The sequence below is a fragment of the Mytilus galloprovincialis genome, chromosome 3 (genome assembly GCF_965363235.1).
Source record: "Mytilus galloprovincialis chromosome 3, xbMytGall1.hap1.1, whole genome shotgun sequence".
Taxonomy (NCBI): Eukaryota; Metazoa; Mollusca; class Bivalvia; order Mytilida; family Mytilidae; genus Mytilus; species Mytilus galloprovincialis.
In genome coordinates this window covers 33504447-33524656 of record NC_134840.1, presented here as the reverse complement: position 1 = coordinate 33524656, position 20210 = coordinate 33504447, and the positions used below count along the sequence as shown (strand labels likewise).

The 20210-nt window shown below is 32.2% G+C and overlaps 1 protein-coding gene across 1 annotated transcript in view; it reads left to right on the top strand.

Annotated features, from left to right (window-relative positions):
- The first annotated feature begins 3122 nt into the window (after positions 1-3122).
- The window catches only part of LOC143066245 (uncharacterized), a 32684-nt gene continuing 15596 nt past the window's right edge, over positions 3123-20210 (top strand). Inside the window, exons 1-3 of the mRNA XM_076239236.1 lie at positions 3123-3160; positions 4551-4588; positions 6558-6759. Coding sequence (XP_076095351.1) covers positions 3136-3160; positions 4551-4588; positions 6558-6759 — 265 coding nt within the window. The 5' untranslated portion in view covers positions 3123-3135. The remainder of the gene's footprint in view (positions 3161-4550; positions 4589-6557; positions 6760-20210) is intronic.

Here is a 20210-nt window from a genome sequence, read left to right as displayed (position 1 = left end):
TAATCTACGTGTTTGGAAAATAATTTTAGAAATTATAATGGCATTTCTTATATTTTGGGTGACAAGTGGTTGTCGAGTTCTGTTTTAAATCTCTTTATCGGTAGTGTAAGAGTTATTCAAATACTTGGCTTACGTATCAAATGGACTAATTTAATTTCAAAACTTTAAACATAAACTAAACCTGTATGACGTATGGCCATGCCCCGTTTCACATTTAGTTAATAGTAGCTGACATGTTTAAGGATGACTATTCTTATTCCACTGGGAATGCGTACCTTTCAGGCATTATGTTAATCATAAGATCAATGGTTTATTGGACGACACTCATTCTTTTATTGTTCAAAAGATGCTCAGTGACATAAGCGACACGTCTGTCGTAAGCCTATTACTATTGGTTTATTAACTAGACTTTTAGATGCGCTTAATTTAGTTTGTTATTCAATATATGAAACATGTTTATTCAAAGCTTCATTTTCAGCTAGAATTTTGGGTTTCTTAGTTTTGGAGAAATTGCAAATTCAAGTTTTTATGAAAATCTTATTGTAAAACGATCCAAGATATAATTTGATGCTTATTCAGGGTCACTTATTATAAAAGTTCCTTCTCAGAAAACAGATCAGCTGGGTAATTCAGTAACGACAATTCTGGAAAAGAATAAACTACTTCAATTTGTCCTGTCCGGTTGATGTCGGACTACATTGCTGAGACACAAAGACGATGGACATTTTCATACACTTTAAAAAGGTTATGTATGAACAAACCTTGTATAGTTGAAACACTTAATTACAGGGTACCTGAAAGATATTTGGGTAATTGGCTCTTTTATTGTCATAGGAGCTGTCATATTAAACTTATAGGTGCATCGTTCGGATTAGAGATAGTTGGGTGTATTCCAGGAGCTCTGAAAATGTTATGTATATATTTTCTTTAAATTTCCTCATTGTTTGGTTTTCCCTTACAATGAATAACATAGCTTAGATGTTGACAGTATTGCATTTTAGCTGGGGTTTATGTTGATGTTGCCACATGAATATCAATTTAATGAAGTTCTAAGTATTGAATTTAAGTTGATGTTGAAGTTTTTGATGTTTGTGTTGAAGTTGATAATAATGTTGAAGTTGATAATAATGTTGAAGTTGATAATGTTGTAGTTGATAATATTGAAGTTGATAATAATATTGAAGTTGATAATATTGAAGTTGATAATAATGTTGAAGTTGATAATAATGTTGAAGTTGGTAATGTTGAAGTTGATAATGATGTTGTTAATATTGTTGATGTTGAAATTGATTATGATGTTGAAGTTGATAATGACATCGAAGTTGATAATGATGTTGAAGTTGATTGATGGTGATTCTTGCTGTTAAATTTGTCATGCGGTAAATTTTATGGCGGATTACAAGTTGTGCAACTAGTTACTCAACTTGTAATTTTGGCGGAATTTACTTTAAGCTGCTATGGACTACACAGTGGCTCCTGATATAACTTTGTTACTGCTGGATAATCCTTCAGTAATTCAATCGTCATCAAGTTTTGATTGACAAGTTGATTGTGTTTCTTTCTTGCAATAATGCCATGACAAATTTACAGCCAAATAAAACATAATTTCTTTAGTGATTTTGATTTATAGTTTATTCGTTGGATTCATTAATTACATCATGAGGTCAAACAATGAGAATACAGATTTAAACAATACAAGTACACTTACATTTTATCTAGGCCCCCCTTTCAATCTATGTGTGTATATATATATATATACAATAATAGAATTTAATTCAATAATAATTAAATTCAGTTATTGTAATTATATAACTTGGTATGCCTATTATTGATTTAAATTGACGGTGTGTTCGATTCATTTTATACTGGTCACTTTAATATGCTAATTAGTTTAGCCCGCGAAATGTTAGTCCGTGCAATTTACCTCGTGTGGTTTGGTCATTTGAATTCAAACCTTACACGGAGCTTGACCAAAGCTATAGAATTTACCCGCCCTCCCTTTTCCCCATTATGAATATTTTCTGCTGCTTTTCATTTATCGTTTCAGTTTTGGAAGAATGATTATAGAACCAGCGTCATGGCATATATAACAGACTGAGTTTGGAGCTTTTTTGTATTGTGAATGGACAGGCGGAATTTACTTTAAGCTGCTATGGACTACCCAGTGGCTCCTGATATAACTTTGTTACTGCTGGATAATCCTTCAGTAATTCAATCGTCATCAAGTTTTGATTGACAAGTTGATTGTGTTTCTTTCTTGCAATAATGCCATGACAAATTTACAGCCAAATAAAACATAATTTCTTTAGTGATTTTGATTTATAGTTTATTCGTTGGATTCATTAATTACATCATGAGGTCAAACAATGAGAATACATATTTAAACAATACAAGTACACTTACATTTTATCTAGGCCCCCCTTTCAATCTATGTGTGTATATATATATATATATATAATAATGAGAGGATAATGTATTGGATAATTTTTCACTAATAATGATGAGAACGAAAGATTGTGTGAAATTGATTGTTAATTATATATATTTATTTATTGAATCTGTTACATTATATATAGTATGTAAGTATTATCATTGATATGGTTACATTTATAAATTAACTGTTTATAAAAATTTGTAATTTTTTAAATACTAAGGCTTTTCTACCTCAGGTATAGATTACCTTAGCTGTATTTGGAAAAACTTTTATGAATGTTGGTCCTCAATGCTCTTTAACTTCGTACTTTATTTGGCCTTTTTAACTTTTTTAATTCGAGCGTCACTGATGAGTCTTTTGTAGACGAAACGCGTGTCTGGCGTATATACTGAATTTAGTCCTGGTATCTTTGATGAGTTTATTTAAGAGGTGGTTATGTTTCAAACAAGAAATTATGATATGTAAGTACTATAATTTCAAAAAAAGGAAGTGGGTCACAAAGTTACATAATTCAAAGGAAAGTCAAACATGTTGCTTATTATTGTTAGAAAAAAACGAAACAAAGGAAAACAAATATTTTCACCGGTTAATTCTCGTACTTATTAGTCACTTAAACTGTTTAAAGTTATTACCTACCTGAACTATAAATAAATCCACCCGATTAAATTCAGTCTATTTACAAATTAAAACCGGGAAGTTGTATGCAGGAATCGAAGAAGAAACTAGGTAAGACAGAAACTAGCAGAAACTACATGCATACCTGTAATTGTTAAAATTTATATTAAAGCTAAGGTTAAATACAATAAAAATTTCAAAATAAATATGTTTCTGTCGGTTATATAAATAGATATGTTCACTCGTTCAAAGACGAAACATGTAGCAAGTAAAATGGCGATATAGTTTTTATTTTTGTTTCATGTAAATCAAATAATCCAATGCATTGAATAATCGTAAGGTGTACATGTCAATCGCAGGATTTATCAGAGGTTGAACTTTATGAGATACTTGTAGTAAAACTATATCCTTAAGACTGTCAACATATAAAGCAATGGTCAGTAAATCAGACCAGACATGCCATCGTATGCAACATTGTCTTACAAATAAACAAATTTGTAGTCTTGAAAGTGATTTAGTAAACCAAAGTTTACTTTGAACAAAAAAGACTTTTCAGTTGATGGTACAAATAGTAGCAACAACTTGTTAAATAATCGATGCCATGCATAATAACTTACACATCATGCTAAACAAAACAAAAATCAAACAAGGTATTGCTCAAATCATAGTATATCTAAAAAGAACATTGTACATTGTAATTTGACACATTTGTTTATATATTGCTTCGCAAGGGTTTCATGATTTCTTTGTTTACTAGTATACATAAAATGACAATGTAAAACAAGTGATTAGCCGTTCCCATAAAACTTAGAAGATACAGAATGATTCCCAATGAGATAATTGCATTGTCAATATTCACAGAAATGCAACCTGAATGTCAAATGTTAGTAATTCAACTCCAATTAAAAAAGCATTGATGCTGCATCTATGATATATGAGTGTTTAAGCATAAACATAGGAAAGAATTGCAAAAATGGCAAAAAAGTATGTATACTAATACCGACCTCTTAGGTGAATTAAAAAGGAGAAGTCTATAAAACATGACGAGACGAAACGCTCGACTATGTCAGCCATTTGTGATTCTGGCTACATGTATGTACTGGTTTTATATTCAGCTCAAGCTTCCACTTGCAATTTTCGTACGCTAATTCTGTATGAAGTAATACAGTCAGTTCAATACCCTATGTAGCGCTATCAAGCGACAATGCGGATACATGAAACCATATTATGCAAATGAACGTCTAATTTTGAGTTACTGATTTTAAAGTGATATTTGTATCATAGATATGTTCAGATATAATAATTACCAACGTTGTATATAATTAATGATTGCAGAATTGCTTGTGTTTTAAACAACACAAATTGGTCTACCAATCGAATAAATGCGCGTCTATAGCATCAACATTGGTACCTTTAATGTTGTTTTATTAATAGTATTACACTATAAACCATTTATGTGTTAAGTAAACAGAGTTTAACAACACTGCAATTTCTATTTTAGATTACAAACTAATGGAAGTTTTTATTGTATTCCTAGTTGTAAGTAACAGAACAATATAGGTATTTTTCTTTGATGAAGTTTATTCATTTTCCAATGTTTGACTGTAAATCATCAAGTAGTTTTCCCAATTTGGAACAGAAAGACCATTGTTTAATAAAAATTTCATCTCAAGTTTTCAAAACTAATTGGGTATGCTGTCATTTTTATAGTTTTTTAGTCCTATACAACAAGAACAGTTAGCGATTTCACTTATTGGTAAATCTTTAGTATATCACCCAGATATATTATGTTGATATAGGGGTAAATTCAGTTAAAAACCTCCCATTGACTTTTATATAATAATAATCTATGTATGGAATTAAATTTACACCTGATTTACCTTTAGAAATTAGAAACTTTCATATATCATTCATGAAAGTACACATGTAGCCCTATCTTTTGCAACAATCAAAACATAGGGTCATGCGGCATTTTTGGGCATTCACATGGCGTTGTTTACAAACAATGTAGATTCGCACTGAATTCCCATACTGACCCCCATTACTTTTAAACCCTGTAGTAAAAAAAACTAGTACATTCAGCATTTATTTTTATTTTTTTCAACTCTAGTTTTGATCCATCTACCAAAAAATATTTATTACAAACATTATCTACCAATCAGAAGAGCACATGACTTCACTTTTAGACAGAAAGCTCTCCCCTAAATAGGTGGTCCCCCTAAATGGGCGGTCCCTGATGACGTATATCTATTTACTGAATTTACTCCTATAAGTATAGACAATTTTTATAATCTCTATTAGATTTATTCTAGAATCGAAGCAATGGATAACTAAACATATCGCTGAGACGTGTAGAAGACAGAAGACAGAAGACCATGCATTGTCCTCCAGATGTTTTTATTATTATTATTATTATTATTATTATTGCCTTAACCCTGCATATGTGTATGACATTTGTAGGTTTCCTTAAAATTCATTCACAACTTTATTCATTTGATATGCTATTCTTACGTTAATAGATTTTAAGAAAGTCAACTTCAAGACTTTAAAGGCATACGATACAGTTTTGATACCATATTGAAATGTTGCTGACAATTTTTTGTTCGATTAAATCGAATATGTTATAAAGATATACCTTCATGCGCTACTTTTTTTAGTAAAATGAGCTAGAAATTTTATATCTGCTCAACATTTGGATTTGTGGACGTATTATTCCATTCGACGGAAATGCATAACTTTTTTGTTTTAAAAAACAAACACAAGCTGTTTTTTGTTAAATTATTTGTAAATTCTGTTTTACATAAATGTTCTTTAAATTTGTGCATTTTGTTTTTTCAAATAACCGATATCTATCAAATGTTCATGAATGTAGACAAAAACATCAATATTTGCTGTATATTTATCAAATTTAAACAAATTGCACTATTGATGTTTTCATAAAATTAAGTACTTGGCACATATAATCTTCTTACAATGTACGGAATCAAACCAAATTTTATTTTAAAAAAAAAGAGGGGTCCATGAACTCGTTTTTAAGCTTAATAAGTTTGAATGATAAAACTCAGTCGAAAACTTTTAAATCTTTTCCCGATAAGTCATAGTTTAAAAATAACTATTTACGTTAGCAACGTCATTACCTTTCCTGTAACTGTATCGTTAATTGCCCTTAATATTGGTGATGCTTATAATCCTCATTGAACTCTTCACCGTTTGTATTTTGTTTCGGATTTTCAATTATTTAGGTTACGAGCATCATTGACGAGACATCAGTTGAAAAAGTTGAAAAAAATGCGTATCTGCATGCTGCAATAAAATTGGCAAAATTAATCTAATTATCCACAGAAAATGTATTCGGCTACTGTTGAGAACTCTGAAAGCTGTTTCAGAACTGAAAAAAAATGTGACAAAGTAAAATAGTATGCAAATAGAAATATCATTTTTAATCATTCCTGCATATTTGCAAGAATAACCTATATCTTATCAATCTGATTCTAGTTATTTGTTACAGGTAACATTGGTGCCAAAAAATGCAAACTTCCTCGGAATAGTTAACCGCACAGTGGTTGATCGCTGTCCACGTACATTTAAAGAAAGACAAGAAAGATCGAAACTAATTAGTTGCTCTACAGTTGAAAAGTACCATTGTTTATTTGACTTGCATCTCCAATTATTAGTAGAAACTTGTGTTGAACATAAACAGCTTCCTCCAGGTAACATTATGTTTTTATGAATTCCGCTAGCATGCTTGTACTAGAGCAAAAACAACAATCAAACATGAAAAAAGTACGACATTAAAAAAATACACAAACTGGTTTCACTTTTTCTTTTCTCAAGAAACTTTTTTGAAGTAAGTTATCAACCCGATGACAAGTTAAGATCTATGTGAACATTTACTCGTGAAAGCAGTAACCACAGCGAAACACAGATGTTACAAACATGAAAAGTCGTCTTTGTCATGAATTTTCTTTACCAATACTAATTAATACGATCTGTCAGACTTTGAAAATATGTGTTGCTTTTAGACTTAGAACCAAATCTTTATCTTGATCAAGCCGATTAAACATATTAGTTATCAAAGGTACTAGGATTACAATTTATTATTATACTTCCTGTAGTAATGTCCTTCTACAGTAAAATTGATCTATTTTTGCACAGTTTTTTAAAGAATATATAGCATTAACTGCACTTTGCGAAAATAGTATGCCTTGCTGTTGCAAACGGCCATTGATTTTCACGTCAATCATTGTCAATTTCACGTGAAAAGGCGGAGCTTAGTTGCTTTGACAGAGAAATTTGTTGGATTCATTAGCCTGACAATTAATTAACTATTATACAACAAGGGGAAAATAGTAGATATCATTTATTTTTTTCTGACACTTTCAGAGTCTTTAGTACTACGTTTTTGTTCTTTGTTTGCTTCTGTTTACTGATGCCGTTGTAGCTAAAATTGATTGAATACTTAAATAGTTATGATCACATCACTGTTTTTGTAAGTTATTTTACTTCGGAAAATGGTAAGAAGAAGAAAGGGAAGGGGTATGGAGTTAACAAAGACAAAATCCAAAACAATACCGGACAATAAAAGCTATGACACGATGCCTTTTTAGTACTGCTTCATCTTACAGTGAACATAAGTTCATAACTTCAACAATGAGCAAAACATAGGTAATTCATTGCAAGTTTAAGACAACATCTAGCACCAGCTTTAGCAGGATTCTACTTGTTTAACTAGTCAATAATGATTTTTATTCAAATAGACTTAAGATCAATCTTTCGCCTCAAAACACGTACTGTGGATTCATTAATATTCGTTGGATATCAATTTTCGTGGATTTCGTGGGAACAGGGGAACCACGAATTTAAATGTTCAACGAAATACAAATTTCCCTAAGGAATGCATGCAAACTTTTCCAAAACAACGAATTTAAATATCCTCGAATATGTGAGTTTTTCGCAATCCACGAAAATTGGTACCCACGAAAATAAATGAATCCATTTACTTTTGAGTCTACTTATTTGTAACTCTTTCTAACAGTCAAGAAGACAAAATCAAATTTCTTTAAGACAGCATATATTATGTAAAGTTACATACAGAGCTTCTTTTCATACTATGAAGCACATAGAAATACACAATTAACACTATTTGAAATAGTTAACAGTCAGTATAATAATGATATAAATGTTGTGTTTAACATTGACTATGAAAAATAGTAGCCGGGGTTTGAGACAAAAGTGCACTCCCTTTCAGGTCGTGCACTATTGTCTCTCACCCAGGCTACTATTTTTGCATAGTCAATGTTAAAAACAACATTATGTATTAGATACAATACAAAGGTATCAAAGAAACATGTCGGTAACAACCGTTGCCGGGTAGTTTTTCTGCACGAGTATTCAGGTCAAGGTCCGCGGCGCTAGCCGAGGACCTTGACCTGACTACAAGTGCAGAAAAAACTATACGGCAGGTTGTTTCCGGCCTGTTTTTTTGTTACTTTTGTTTTGTATCTGACGTGTACGACGTTTCAAGGAAGAAGTATTACATTTTGCAAGACTGAACATTTGAGAAACTTAAATGGCCTCAAATCAGTAAATGTAAGTTATAGAATAAACACCTTTTTTTCATTTTCCTTCAACGGAGTTTTTTTTCTAGAAAAAAAAATCAGGAATCTAATAATTTGATACAAATAAAAGAACCATTTCAAGTATAAGACTAATGTTATCACGTTTGAGAATTTTTTTAAATGCAACTTCGTTGAAATGTTATATATTAAAGAAATATTTTAGTGGTAAGTAAGCTAACGTTTAATTTAATGGGTGAAACGGAAAGCGGGAGGGGGCCTTAATTGATTTGAAATAAACAGGCTGTGATCTACACTTTGAAGAAAAAATGCAGGATGTGCCATAAGACATAAGACATTTTATTTCACTAAAGCCCCCACATGGGGTATGTTAGTACAACATTTTTAACAAACAATAAAAGTGTGAACATATTTACATTAGAACAACATGGTTAACAAAGGTGCAATAATAGTATATATAATTAATGCAGATATTTGACAGGACGTACAAATTATAGTAACATGATTAAGCACATGTATTAAAAGGTTTTAATAACACTTTTGCAAAATTTTGCTATTTCCAGTAAGTGTAAATAAATCTGATGTATTCATCAATTCTTTAAATTTTAAAATATTTGGGTTATTACATATATTTAAAGGTAAAAATTTAGCTCTTACATTGTTGAAAAAGATACATTTGAATAAGTAATAAAACTCATCACCAAATTCATTAGCATTACAAAGATTACAATGTCTTTCAGTACTATCAATATTAAAAAATCTGCCCGTTTCAATGGGCAATTTATTACTAAGGCAACGGAATTTACATAAATACATTCTTAGATCAGATCGTAACAACGATAAATATTTCTCAAACCAAAAATCAGATTTGTATATTCTGTAATTAAGACATTTTGCAGAATTCATAACATTATTACTCCAGTTCAACATAAATTTCTCACTTAAACATTTCTTGACATTCTTACTAATATTATCAGATTTAGCAATTATTTGATCATCCCCTATCAAATTAAATCCACATTCATATAAAGTACTTTTAATTTCTAACAACCATTTAGAGTGATAGATATCCCTTTTACTAAGCTGATACAATATAGAATACAGTGTATATGATTTTTTTTCTCTTTTACCACACATGATACGTTGCCAGAAACCAACCATTCTAGCTTTAATAAGAATATGTAATGGTATTCTACCCAATTCTCCATAAATCATACAATGAGCAGTTCTTTTTTTAACCTTCAAAATTATTTTACAAAATTGCATATGCAAGTTTTCTAAAATATTACAATTTTCAAAACCCCATACTTCTGCACCATATAACAAAATAGGTACAACCATTGTATCAAATAACTCTAATTGCATATCAATTGGTAAATTCAACTTCCTAGCCTTTCTTAAGACTATAAACATGGCTTTTCTTGCTTGCTGTACAAGATGTGCTTTGGCGTCATTAAAATTACCCTTACATGAAAATATAATACCAAGGTATTGAAAATTTGTAACAATATTAAGGCTTTCACCACTATATTTAAAGTTCATATTATCTGTGTTAAAAAAAGAGGGACGAAAGATACCAAAGGGACAGTCAAACTCATAAATCTAAAACAAACTGACAACGCCATGGCTAAAAATAAAAAAGACAAACAGAAAAACAATAGTACACACGACACAACATAGAAAACTAAAGAATAAACAACACGAACCCCACCAAAAACTAGGGGTGATCTCAGGTGCTCCGGAAGGGTAAGCAGATCCTGCTCCACATGTGGCACCCGTCGTGTTGCTTAAGTGATTACAAATCCGGTAAATAGTCTAATTCGGTAGGTCATATTCATGAAAGGGAAGGGGATTGTAGTTACGACGTAAGGAACATATCCGATATCATTTGTTAAGTCTAGATCTTGAAAATATTACAACTTTTGTCTTGGATATGTTAATTTGCATTTTCCAGGTCTGACAATATAAATACATGGCATTTAATGAGGCTTGTAACTCTGCTGCCGATTCGGCTAAAATTACAGTATCATCTGCATACAATAACAAATATAAACGAAAATATACAGCGACTTCATCAGTATCAAGAAGACGTGCTGCAATACTCATATCAACTAAACCATTATATGAATGTGACATAAATTCGACCAAGTCATTTAAGAAAATGGCAAACAATACAGGAGATAGATTTTCTCCTTGGCGTACACCAACATTGGATTTTAAAAAGTTTGAACAAGAGTTGCCTTGTCTCACACAAGACTTTGCATTGTTATACATACTGTTTATAATCTTAAACATTTTGCCATCAATGGTACATTTCAACAGTTTTTGCCATAAATATACTCTTCTGACAGAGTCAAAAGCTTTTCGATAGTCAACAAATACACAATACAATTTTCTACCTCTATGTAAGTATAAATCAATCAAGCATTTCAAATTAAAAATATGATCTGCCGTACTATAACCTTTTCTGAACCTTGCTTGTTCTTCACACAATAAACCAGAATTTTTTTAAATATGTATGAAGCCTATTATTCAAAATACAAGTAAATAATTTACCATAACAACTTAAAATAGTAATTCCACGATAATTATCCACATCATTTGGATTACCTTTATTCTTAAATATTGGACATATATAACCTTCTGACCAACTATCAGGTATAATACCACTATGAAATACAATATTAAATATTCTTACAAAAACAGGCATTAACTTTACTGTACCATATTTAAAAAATTCATTCAATATAAGATCACCACCACATGCTTTATTGTTTTTCAATGATTTGACAGCATATAATACTTCGTCTTCAGTAATATCTTGATTTAATTCCATATTATAATCAGTAATATTATTAGGTAATACAATATCATTATCATCCTGCTCATCAAGAGCATTACGATTTTTAAAATGATCATATAATACATCCATAGCAATTTTATTTACAGCTTTGTTACCTTTTGTATAACATTTGTTCAAAAGAGACCAGTATGCTTTCGAATCAGATTTACGCAAGTTTTTCAATTTGTCTATAACAGACTTCTGATATTCTCTAAACTGCTTGTTAAGCGTACGTTTATACTCTCTACTACTAGCGATGAGATTTTCTTTTGTTTCAGCCCTTTGTAATCTCCAGTGGAGATTTTTACATTTACGATATGCTTTACGTTTTAAATAACAATCTTGATTAAAATAAGGTTTACATTTTTTTGACCTGACACCAGGTCGACCGTTCTTGGGTGCCATTTCATTTCCCCAATCCCCCTTTAAACATTTCGGGAAAATCGCACGTTTGCTGTCAAATACATGAATTTAATATTCAGTGGAGGAAGGGGTGCCGGAGTTGGAATCCCTTTTTTTGGACAATCAATGCATTTGAATGTGGACAAATAGTTGAAAACCCCTTTTTTCCTGGGTTGCGAACCCCTTTCTTAAAATGACTGGAACCGCTCCTGATAGATTTGAATTCAACATATTATTAAATTCAATAACAATATAAATGTATCAAAAGAATGAATTTTCTACTTCATTAGTGAGTGAAATGTTATGAAAAAAAGGATTTTGTTCTGTTATTGTATATGTTACAGGGAATTTGTGAAATCAGTGATTTTGTAAAATCACTGAAATTTCAGGGAATTTGTAAAATCACTGAACTGATTAGTGATTTTATAAAATCCCTGATTTTGACCAGTGATTTTACAAAATCCCTGAAATAATTAAGATCTTTTTTACAGATTCACTGATTAAATTCAGGGAATTTGTAAAATACATTCATTCATTTTTATTAAGAATTTCTGTGAAAAAAAGACTGCAACAGTAACACTCGATAAGTTTGAGGTTAATCTAGTCGTTATTTTAATATTAAGTGAGGGGTTTTCATGCACAAAACAACTGACATACTGTAGAACAATGGCTCGATCAGGCACAAATGTCTTGAAATCAAGAGCAAACATACAAACTAAAGTTACTTCAAATTATTGAGGTAAAATTAAAGTGCAACATATGGAACCAGGGAAACTATGATAAACATTTTGGAATATTTTGTCAATGGGCCACAGAAAGAAGACAAAACAAGCTCTTATCACTACCGTGTTTGAAAGAAAGTTTATACTGTATATTATAGTTTTTCTGTATAATTACTGTAGAAAATAAAACCAATTACAAATGTATATCAATTTTTTTAAATCAAATATAAAAACTGAACATTAGGTTGATTGCTGTCATTAGAGAAGAAAACACATATGTAAGGTATAAGAAATTGAGTATGTGATCCAGTGGCAAATATTACATGCATATCAGATCAAGAGCATCTTATTGCTGCATGAAAATTGAAATATAAAAAGCAAATAAGTGTTGTATTATTAATTTGCTGCCTACAAAATAACATTTATATTCACAAAATTATAATAAAAAAAGACAACAGAAAATATTGGTAATAATACTTTGTTTTGTACTTGCATGTTTATGAATAGGTTAATCTAACCAAGCAAAAATAAACAAAGTTTTGCCTACTTTTGGTCATTTATCAGACACATGTATTCTATCACAAAGTGGTTTAACTTTGAATAAGTTTCTAAAATTTCTCAACTCTTTTAATCGAAATAAAGTAATTAAAATATTTTGTTGATAAATGAAGGTATGAAGTTCTTCAATGTGGAGATTTTAAAAAAATGTTTAAAACGATATTCATCAGATGAAGATGTTTTAAAAATATTTTTATGTCTTGATTTATTAAACAAATATATTTCTAAATCATTAGTGATCATTCATTTGGTCTATCTTTATATTAAGAAAAACACATTTCTAATAGCATGTTATACTTTATTGTAATCAGGGATTTTACAAAATCCCTAGCTCTATTTTCAGTGATTTTGTAAAATCCCTAACAATTTCAGGGATTTTACAAAACCACTGAAACTGTTAGTGATTTTACAAAATCACTGATTAGTCCAGTGATTTTACAAAATCCCTGATTTTACAAATTCCCTGTAACATCTATAATACTAAAATTACGAGGTCCAATTTGTCAGCCGTCATCACGTAAAAACGACGAATCAAAGAATTCAACTTTATATATAACTAATATAGTATAAAGGTGTAGATTAAAAATTACACCATTCCAGGCCCTTTTGTTTTCCGCGTAATTAATATTGCCAATAATTAAGAAGTTCCGGGTCCAGTCCGATACCGATACCAATAGTATATTCACCTGTTACCTATTACCTTATCTGTACGTTCCGCATCTGACAGGCGCGCCAACAAACGGTGTATTCAGGATGAATATGCTATATACACGGGTCATAATCACAGGGTTGACACTACTAAATTGTCGAATTGTTACCTATTGTAGTATTTTAATAAGTAAGACTTTCTAAGATAACAATACGAATACTAAAAATCTGGACTAAAAATAAGGCGTATAGGTACAGTTTTCAATTTGTTAGCGAGCATATGACGTAAAACAGCGAATCAAAGAATTCAACTTTATTTATAACTAATATAGGACAATGCTGTTGATTAAAAAATACTCCATTCCAGGAACTTTTGTTTTCCAAATAATTAATATTATCAATAATTGATAAGTTCCAGTTCGACGGGTTCAAACAGAAAGATTTGAAAGCAGAGAAAACTGTGTATCTTATAATCGGCATGACTTTATCAGATGACAATACTAATACTAAAGTAATGCTTGCGCATAGTTAAATACTTTAATTCAGTCACGGACCCGCGATATCACGGGTGTGTTCTAGTATATATTATTAAGACAAATACTTAAAAAAAAAAAAAATCATGCTCGGTCTCTGCAAGTGTTGATCGCGATTAATTAAACACGTGTTACTTTATGACCAATCGCAGGCAACCGTCCAAAATTGAAGCCTGACATAAGTTGAATGATTTTCTTCAAGAGTTGCTGCTTATTTGGACATGTATTACACGAACACTTTTTATTTATAGGATCAATCGTGCATTGGTGAGTTGATAGGGATTTTATCTTTTGATGAGATTTGATTTTTATTTACATATTTCCTGTCTTTTTTTAAAACGTCGGTATCATCATTTCTTCACTTTCAGCATTATCCAAAATTACTATTCATGTCCATGCTCTATAAAAAGGGGGGCGGGTATGTACTTTTCTGAATATATTAATATATACAGATCTAACATTGTTGGGTTGATGTTTAGACGAGTTGTATATACATTATGTACACAGCCATGTATCACCATCATTGATGGCGATCCGATGGATACATCTGTTGTAGGGTTGTCACTGACTCAGACGTTCTTATGAATATAATTATTTTCTGTGACTGTATCTTACATTAATTTGTAGGATCCTTTACTATAGATAATTTAGCTGATCTGTAACAATAACATCTTTATGCCTTATATATCATGTACTGTAGTACGCCGCTAGATTAAAACTGACGTGGAAAGGTAACACATGGCCAGCGAAAGCTCTTTTTTTGAGAGCCCAGGTGGTCGTGTGGTCTAGCGGGACGGCTGCAGTGCAGGAGATTTGGTGTCACGATATCAGAGTAGCATGGGTTCGAATCCCGGCGAGGGAAGAACCAAACATTTGCGAAAGCAAATTTACAGATCTAACATTGTTGGGTTGATGTTTAGACGAGTTGTATATACATTATGTACACAGCCATGTATCACCATCATTGATGGCGATCCGATGGATACATCTGTTGTAGGGTTGTCACTGACTCAGACGTACTTATGAATATAATTATTTTCTGTGACTGTATCTTACATTAATTTGTAGGATCCTTTACTATAGATAATTAAGCTGATCTGTAACAATAACATCTTTATGCCTTATATATCATGTACTGTAGTACGCCGCTAGATTAAAACTGACGTGGAAAGGTAACACATGGCCAGCAAAAGCTCTTTTTTTGAGAGCCCAGGTGGTCGTGTGGTCTAGCGGGACGGCTGCAGTGCAGGCGATTTGGTGTCACGATATCACAGTAGCATGGGTTCGAATCCCGGCGAGGGAAGAACCAAAAATTTGCGAAAGCAAATTTACAGATCTAACATTGTTGGGTTGATGTTTAGACGAGTTGTATATACATTATGTACACAGCCATGTATCACCATCATTGATGGCGATCCGATGGATACATCTGTTGTAGGGTTGTCACTGACTCAGACGTACTTATGAATATAATTATTTTCTGTGACTGTATCTTACATTAATTTGTAGGATCCTTTACTATAGATAATTTAGCTGATCTGTAACAATAACATCTTTATGCCTTATATATCATGTACTGTAGTACGCCGCTAGATTAAAACTGACGTGGAAAGGTAACACATGGCCAGCGAAAGCTCTTTTTTTGAGAGCCCAGGTGGTCGTGTGGTCTAGCGGGACGGCTGCAGTGCAGGAGATTTGGTGTCACGATATCACAGTAGCATGGGTTCGAATCCCGGCGAGGGAAGAACCAAAAATTTGCGAAAGCAAATTTACAGATCTAACATTGTTGGGTTAATGTTTAGACGAGTTGTATATACATTATGTACACAGCCATGTATCACCATCATTGATGGCGATCCGATGGATACATCTGTTGTAGGGTTGTCACTGACTCAGACGTACTCATGAATATAATTATTTTCTGTGACTGTATCTTACATTAATTTGTAGGATCCTTTACTATAGATAATTTAGCTGATCTGTAACAATAACATCTTCATGCCTTATATATCATGTACTGTAGTACGCCGCTAGATTAAAACTGACGTGGAAAGGTAACACATGCCCACCGAAAGCTCTTTTTTGAGAGCCCAGGTGGTCGTGTGGTCTAGCGGGACGGCTGCAGTGCAGGCGATTTGGTGTCACGATATCACAGTAGCATGGGTTCGAATCCCGGCGAGGGAAGAACCAATAATTTGCGAAAGCAAATTTACAGATCTAACATTGTTGGGTTGATGTTTAGACGAGTTGTATATACATTATGTACACAGCCATGTATCACCATCATTGATGGCGATCCGATGGATACATCTGTTGTAGGGTTGTCACTGACTCAGACGTACTTATGAATATAATTATTTTCTGTGACTGTATCTTACATTAATTTGTAGGATCCTTTACTATAGATAATTTAGCTGATCTGTAACAATAACATCTTCATGCCTTATATATCATGTACTGTAGTACGCCGCTAGATTAAAACTGACGTGGAAAGGTAACACATGCCCACCGAAAGCTCTTTTTTGAGAGCCCAGGTGGTCGTGTGGTCTAGCGGGACGGCTGCAGTGCAGGCGATTTGGTGTCACGATATCACAGTAGCATGGGTTCGAATCCCGGCGAGGGAAGAACCAAAAATTTGCGAAAGCAAATTTACAGATCTAACATTGTTGGGTTGATGTTTAGACGAGTTTTATATATATATATATATATATTTTATCTTTTTTTAAATTAGCACTATTATATATAAACGGTTTTCGAAAAATCAGGAATCATGCAGGTCATTAATTTGTTATCTGCTTGACCATAGTATTTTTTTTTTCTCATAAAATTTGGGATCAAAATAAAAAAAATTATTAGAAAAACATACCCCCTCCCCCTTTTTGAAGTTAAATGTACGAATCTGTTGGTATACTGATATGAATAGTATTTTACTGGAAATGTTTTTAAAAAAAATATTGATGATTACGTAATTATTTTATTTAAAAAAAGACAGGAAATATGTCGGTGAACCAAAGTTCAAATCTAATTGAAAGTTAACGTGCCCATGAACTCATTGTTCATGCACGAGTGATTCTATTCATAAAAAGTGTCCATGTAACAACTAAAAAGAGTCCGTGTATCGTCTAAAAAGAGTCCGTGTAACACCCGTTTATGTACTGTTTTTCTATAGCTCAGCGGGGGGCAAAGTCGTACAAACTTGTGTTTACATGCTCTTCCATTTCTGACAGCTGAAAATGCTTGTGTGGTCATTGTTTGTTTCGTCTCCTATATGTGTAATTGCAGCTGGTGCTGCGAGTAAAACATAGACAATGGACAAATTGGCCACTTCAAAAGCTTGCCATCTGAGAATATAGAATTTTCATATTCAAAGACTGAATAATATCGTTCAGATGATATGTTAGTTTCTTATTTTCAATTTGGGCAACTCAAAATTACTTCAGTCAACAGTTTCGGGGCTTTTTTTGAAGCGAAGAATTAAAACGACCAGGGTGAATGCGCATGCTCGGAAATTGTCTGTTTGAAATAGTAAAATTAGCCCATACCGGACGGTATTGTCAAGAATTTCAGATCACCAATTAAAAATCCCTATCTGTTCAACCAAATTTTGCAATTTTCACAGCTTTCTAAATATTTTACGTTAAGTTTAACTTCATAGAAACCAGGTATATCCCTAATTGTACATGTATCAGCTTTCTACATGCCAATTTTCACCATACCTTTAAAGCCTTCTAACAAAATGACTGACCTTCAAACAGAGGTACTCATAAAAATAACACCTGGTTTTCTGGAAATCTAAAATTAGTATACTATGGAGCGCATTAATCCTCAATTTTAAATGCAAACTCATAGACAAGTAAAGTTTGGCTCAAAATGATCTAGATAAATTTCTCTTTCACCAAAAGTTTCATTTCTGCAAATTTGTTGGTTAGTTTAAGTAAACAAGGACATCAAAAGCACTATTTTGTGTCAGAGTAGGGCTACTTTTACATACGTTCTAAATTGGAGGGAGTAATTGGTGGTCTGACACCTTCAATAACGGCCGGGAAACAGACAACATCAAATTCGGCTAAGGTAATCTATTCCTGGGATAAAAAAAATCCTTAGTTTTTTAGAAAAATTCAAAGTTTTGTAACAGGAAATTTACATAAAATATACATTCAAACTAACGAATTTGTTTTCAGATACTATTAAATGACAACATAAAATATAAATGACACAATGCTATGTTAGTCGACATATTGATAAATACTGTGATACACAAAACACTACTGTTGTTTACCCCTTGTTTTGGATTGTATATGACGTAACTGGCACAACTTGCCGGTTTTGTTTTGTTTTTATTTTTTGGTTATAATTTAATGCTCTTCAACTTCCTTTTTGATTCAGTTTTTCTATTTTTTTTATTTATGTGCAACTAATGGGTCTTATCTAGATGAATGCCTATTGTACAACAAATTATAAGCCAAGGAAAATCTTAACTTGAGTAGCTTAATGCATACGGGCCCAGGTATCTTTGACGATTTATAGTCATTCAGTTTGGACACTCCATCGACTGATGGTCAATGTATGTTGAATATTCCGAGTTTCTGTGCTTTGTTTGGACTTCTTTTTTTTCATTCGAGCGTCACTGATGAGTCTTGTGTAAACGAGGGGCACTTAAGGCATTAAAATAAATGTTATAACTTAATTTTGGTATCTATGATGATTGTATTGTCGAGCATACAACATCTGTCGCAGAAAGATCGACATCGGGATATTGATCCGTCGGCGGCGGTAGCCTTGGTAGCGTTAACTTCGTAAAAACTAATTATTTCAGACAGAAGGTAAAAGACCTGAATCCTTCAATGGTATATAGTAGCCTTGTGTCATGAGGTTTGCATCTGTCATATGATTATGGTCCTTGGCCTCATTTTCATGATTCTGTGATTCCTTGAAAAAAATGTATTTTTAATATCTGTTATTATAAGTAATATGATAGCCATATTTGGTTTGTGCGTATATACAAGGCCCACATGCTCGTCAGACAGTTTTCATTTTACTTCAACCCTAAACCCAATTTAAATGGATCAGAGAACAAGCTTAGGTTTTTTTGGTCAGGTCTATGTCTCAAATACTATAATCACTGTGTCTGCTATAATTGGCGAAAAGAAGGATTGTAAGGTGTACATGTCAAACTGTCAGGTGTAATCTAACTTTGACCTTATGTGCATGGTTCAGTGGTTAAAGTTTTTTGTGTGTTGATCTGATTTTTTTCCAATATTGTATGCAAAAGGTCAACCCTAATTGGTGTTTAAAAATATTCTACGATGTACACGTCAGCTTTGGCAGGTTTTTTCCGACTTCTTGACCTCCTTTTTACGGTTCATTACTCAATGTGAAGTTGTACTATTATTGGCTTTTTTTTCAAAAAATGTATACAATAGGTCAATTGTATTTGGTACACGATGATAAATAGAATTATTGTAAGGTGTATATGTCTGCCTGGTTATAATTATCTGATCATGGTTCATATTACCAATGTGATTTCAACTGATCGGGCGGAGCTTACATTTTAATTTGCATTAGGACAGTCTATTTGAAGATGTGTGTGATAAGGATGATTGCCGTTATAATTATTAACGATTTCTAATCACCTATCAGTGTCATCAAAGTAATTTACAAAAGAATGATGGACACTTCATTAATGAGTTTATCCTAAAACACCTTTCTATAGATGGACTGGTTTATTATGAGCGAACCAATTAAACCCCGCCCAGTCAAGTGAAATAAATCGAGTAATAGATCAATCTTAAGTTTTCCTGTATAAGTTTGTTTCTTAGATACTACATGCAACATATCAACTATATTTTAATGAAGTAATGATTTAAAGATAAACTTGTC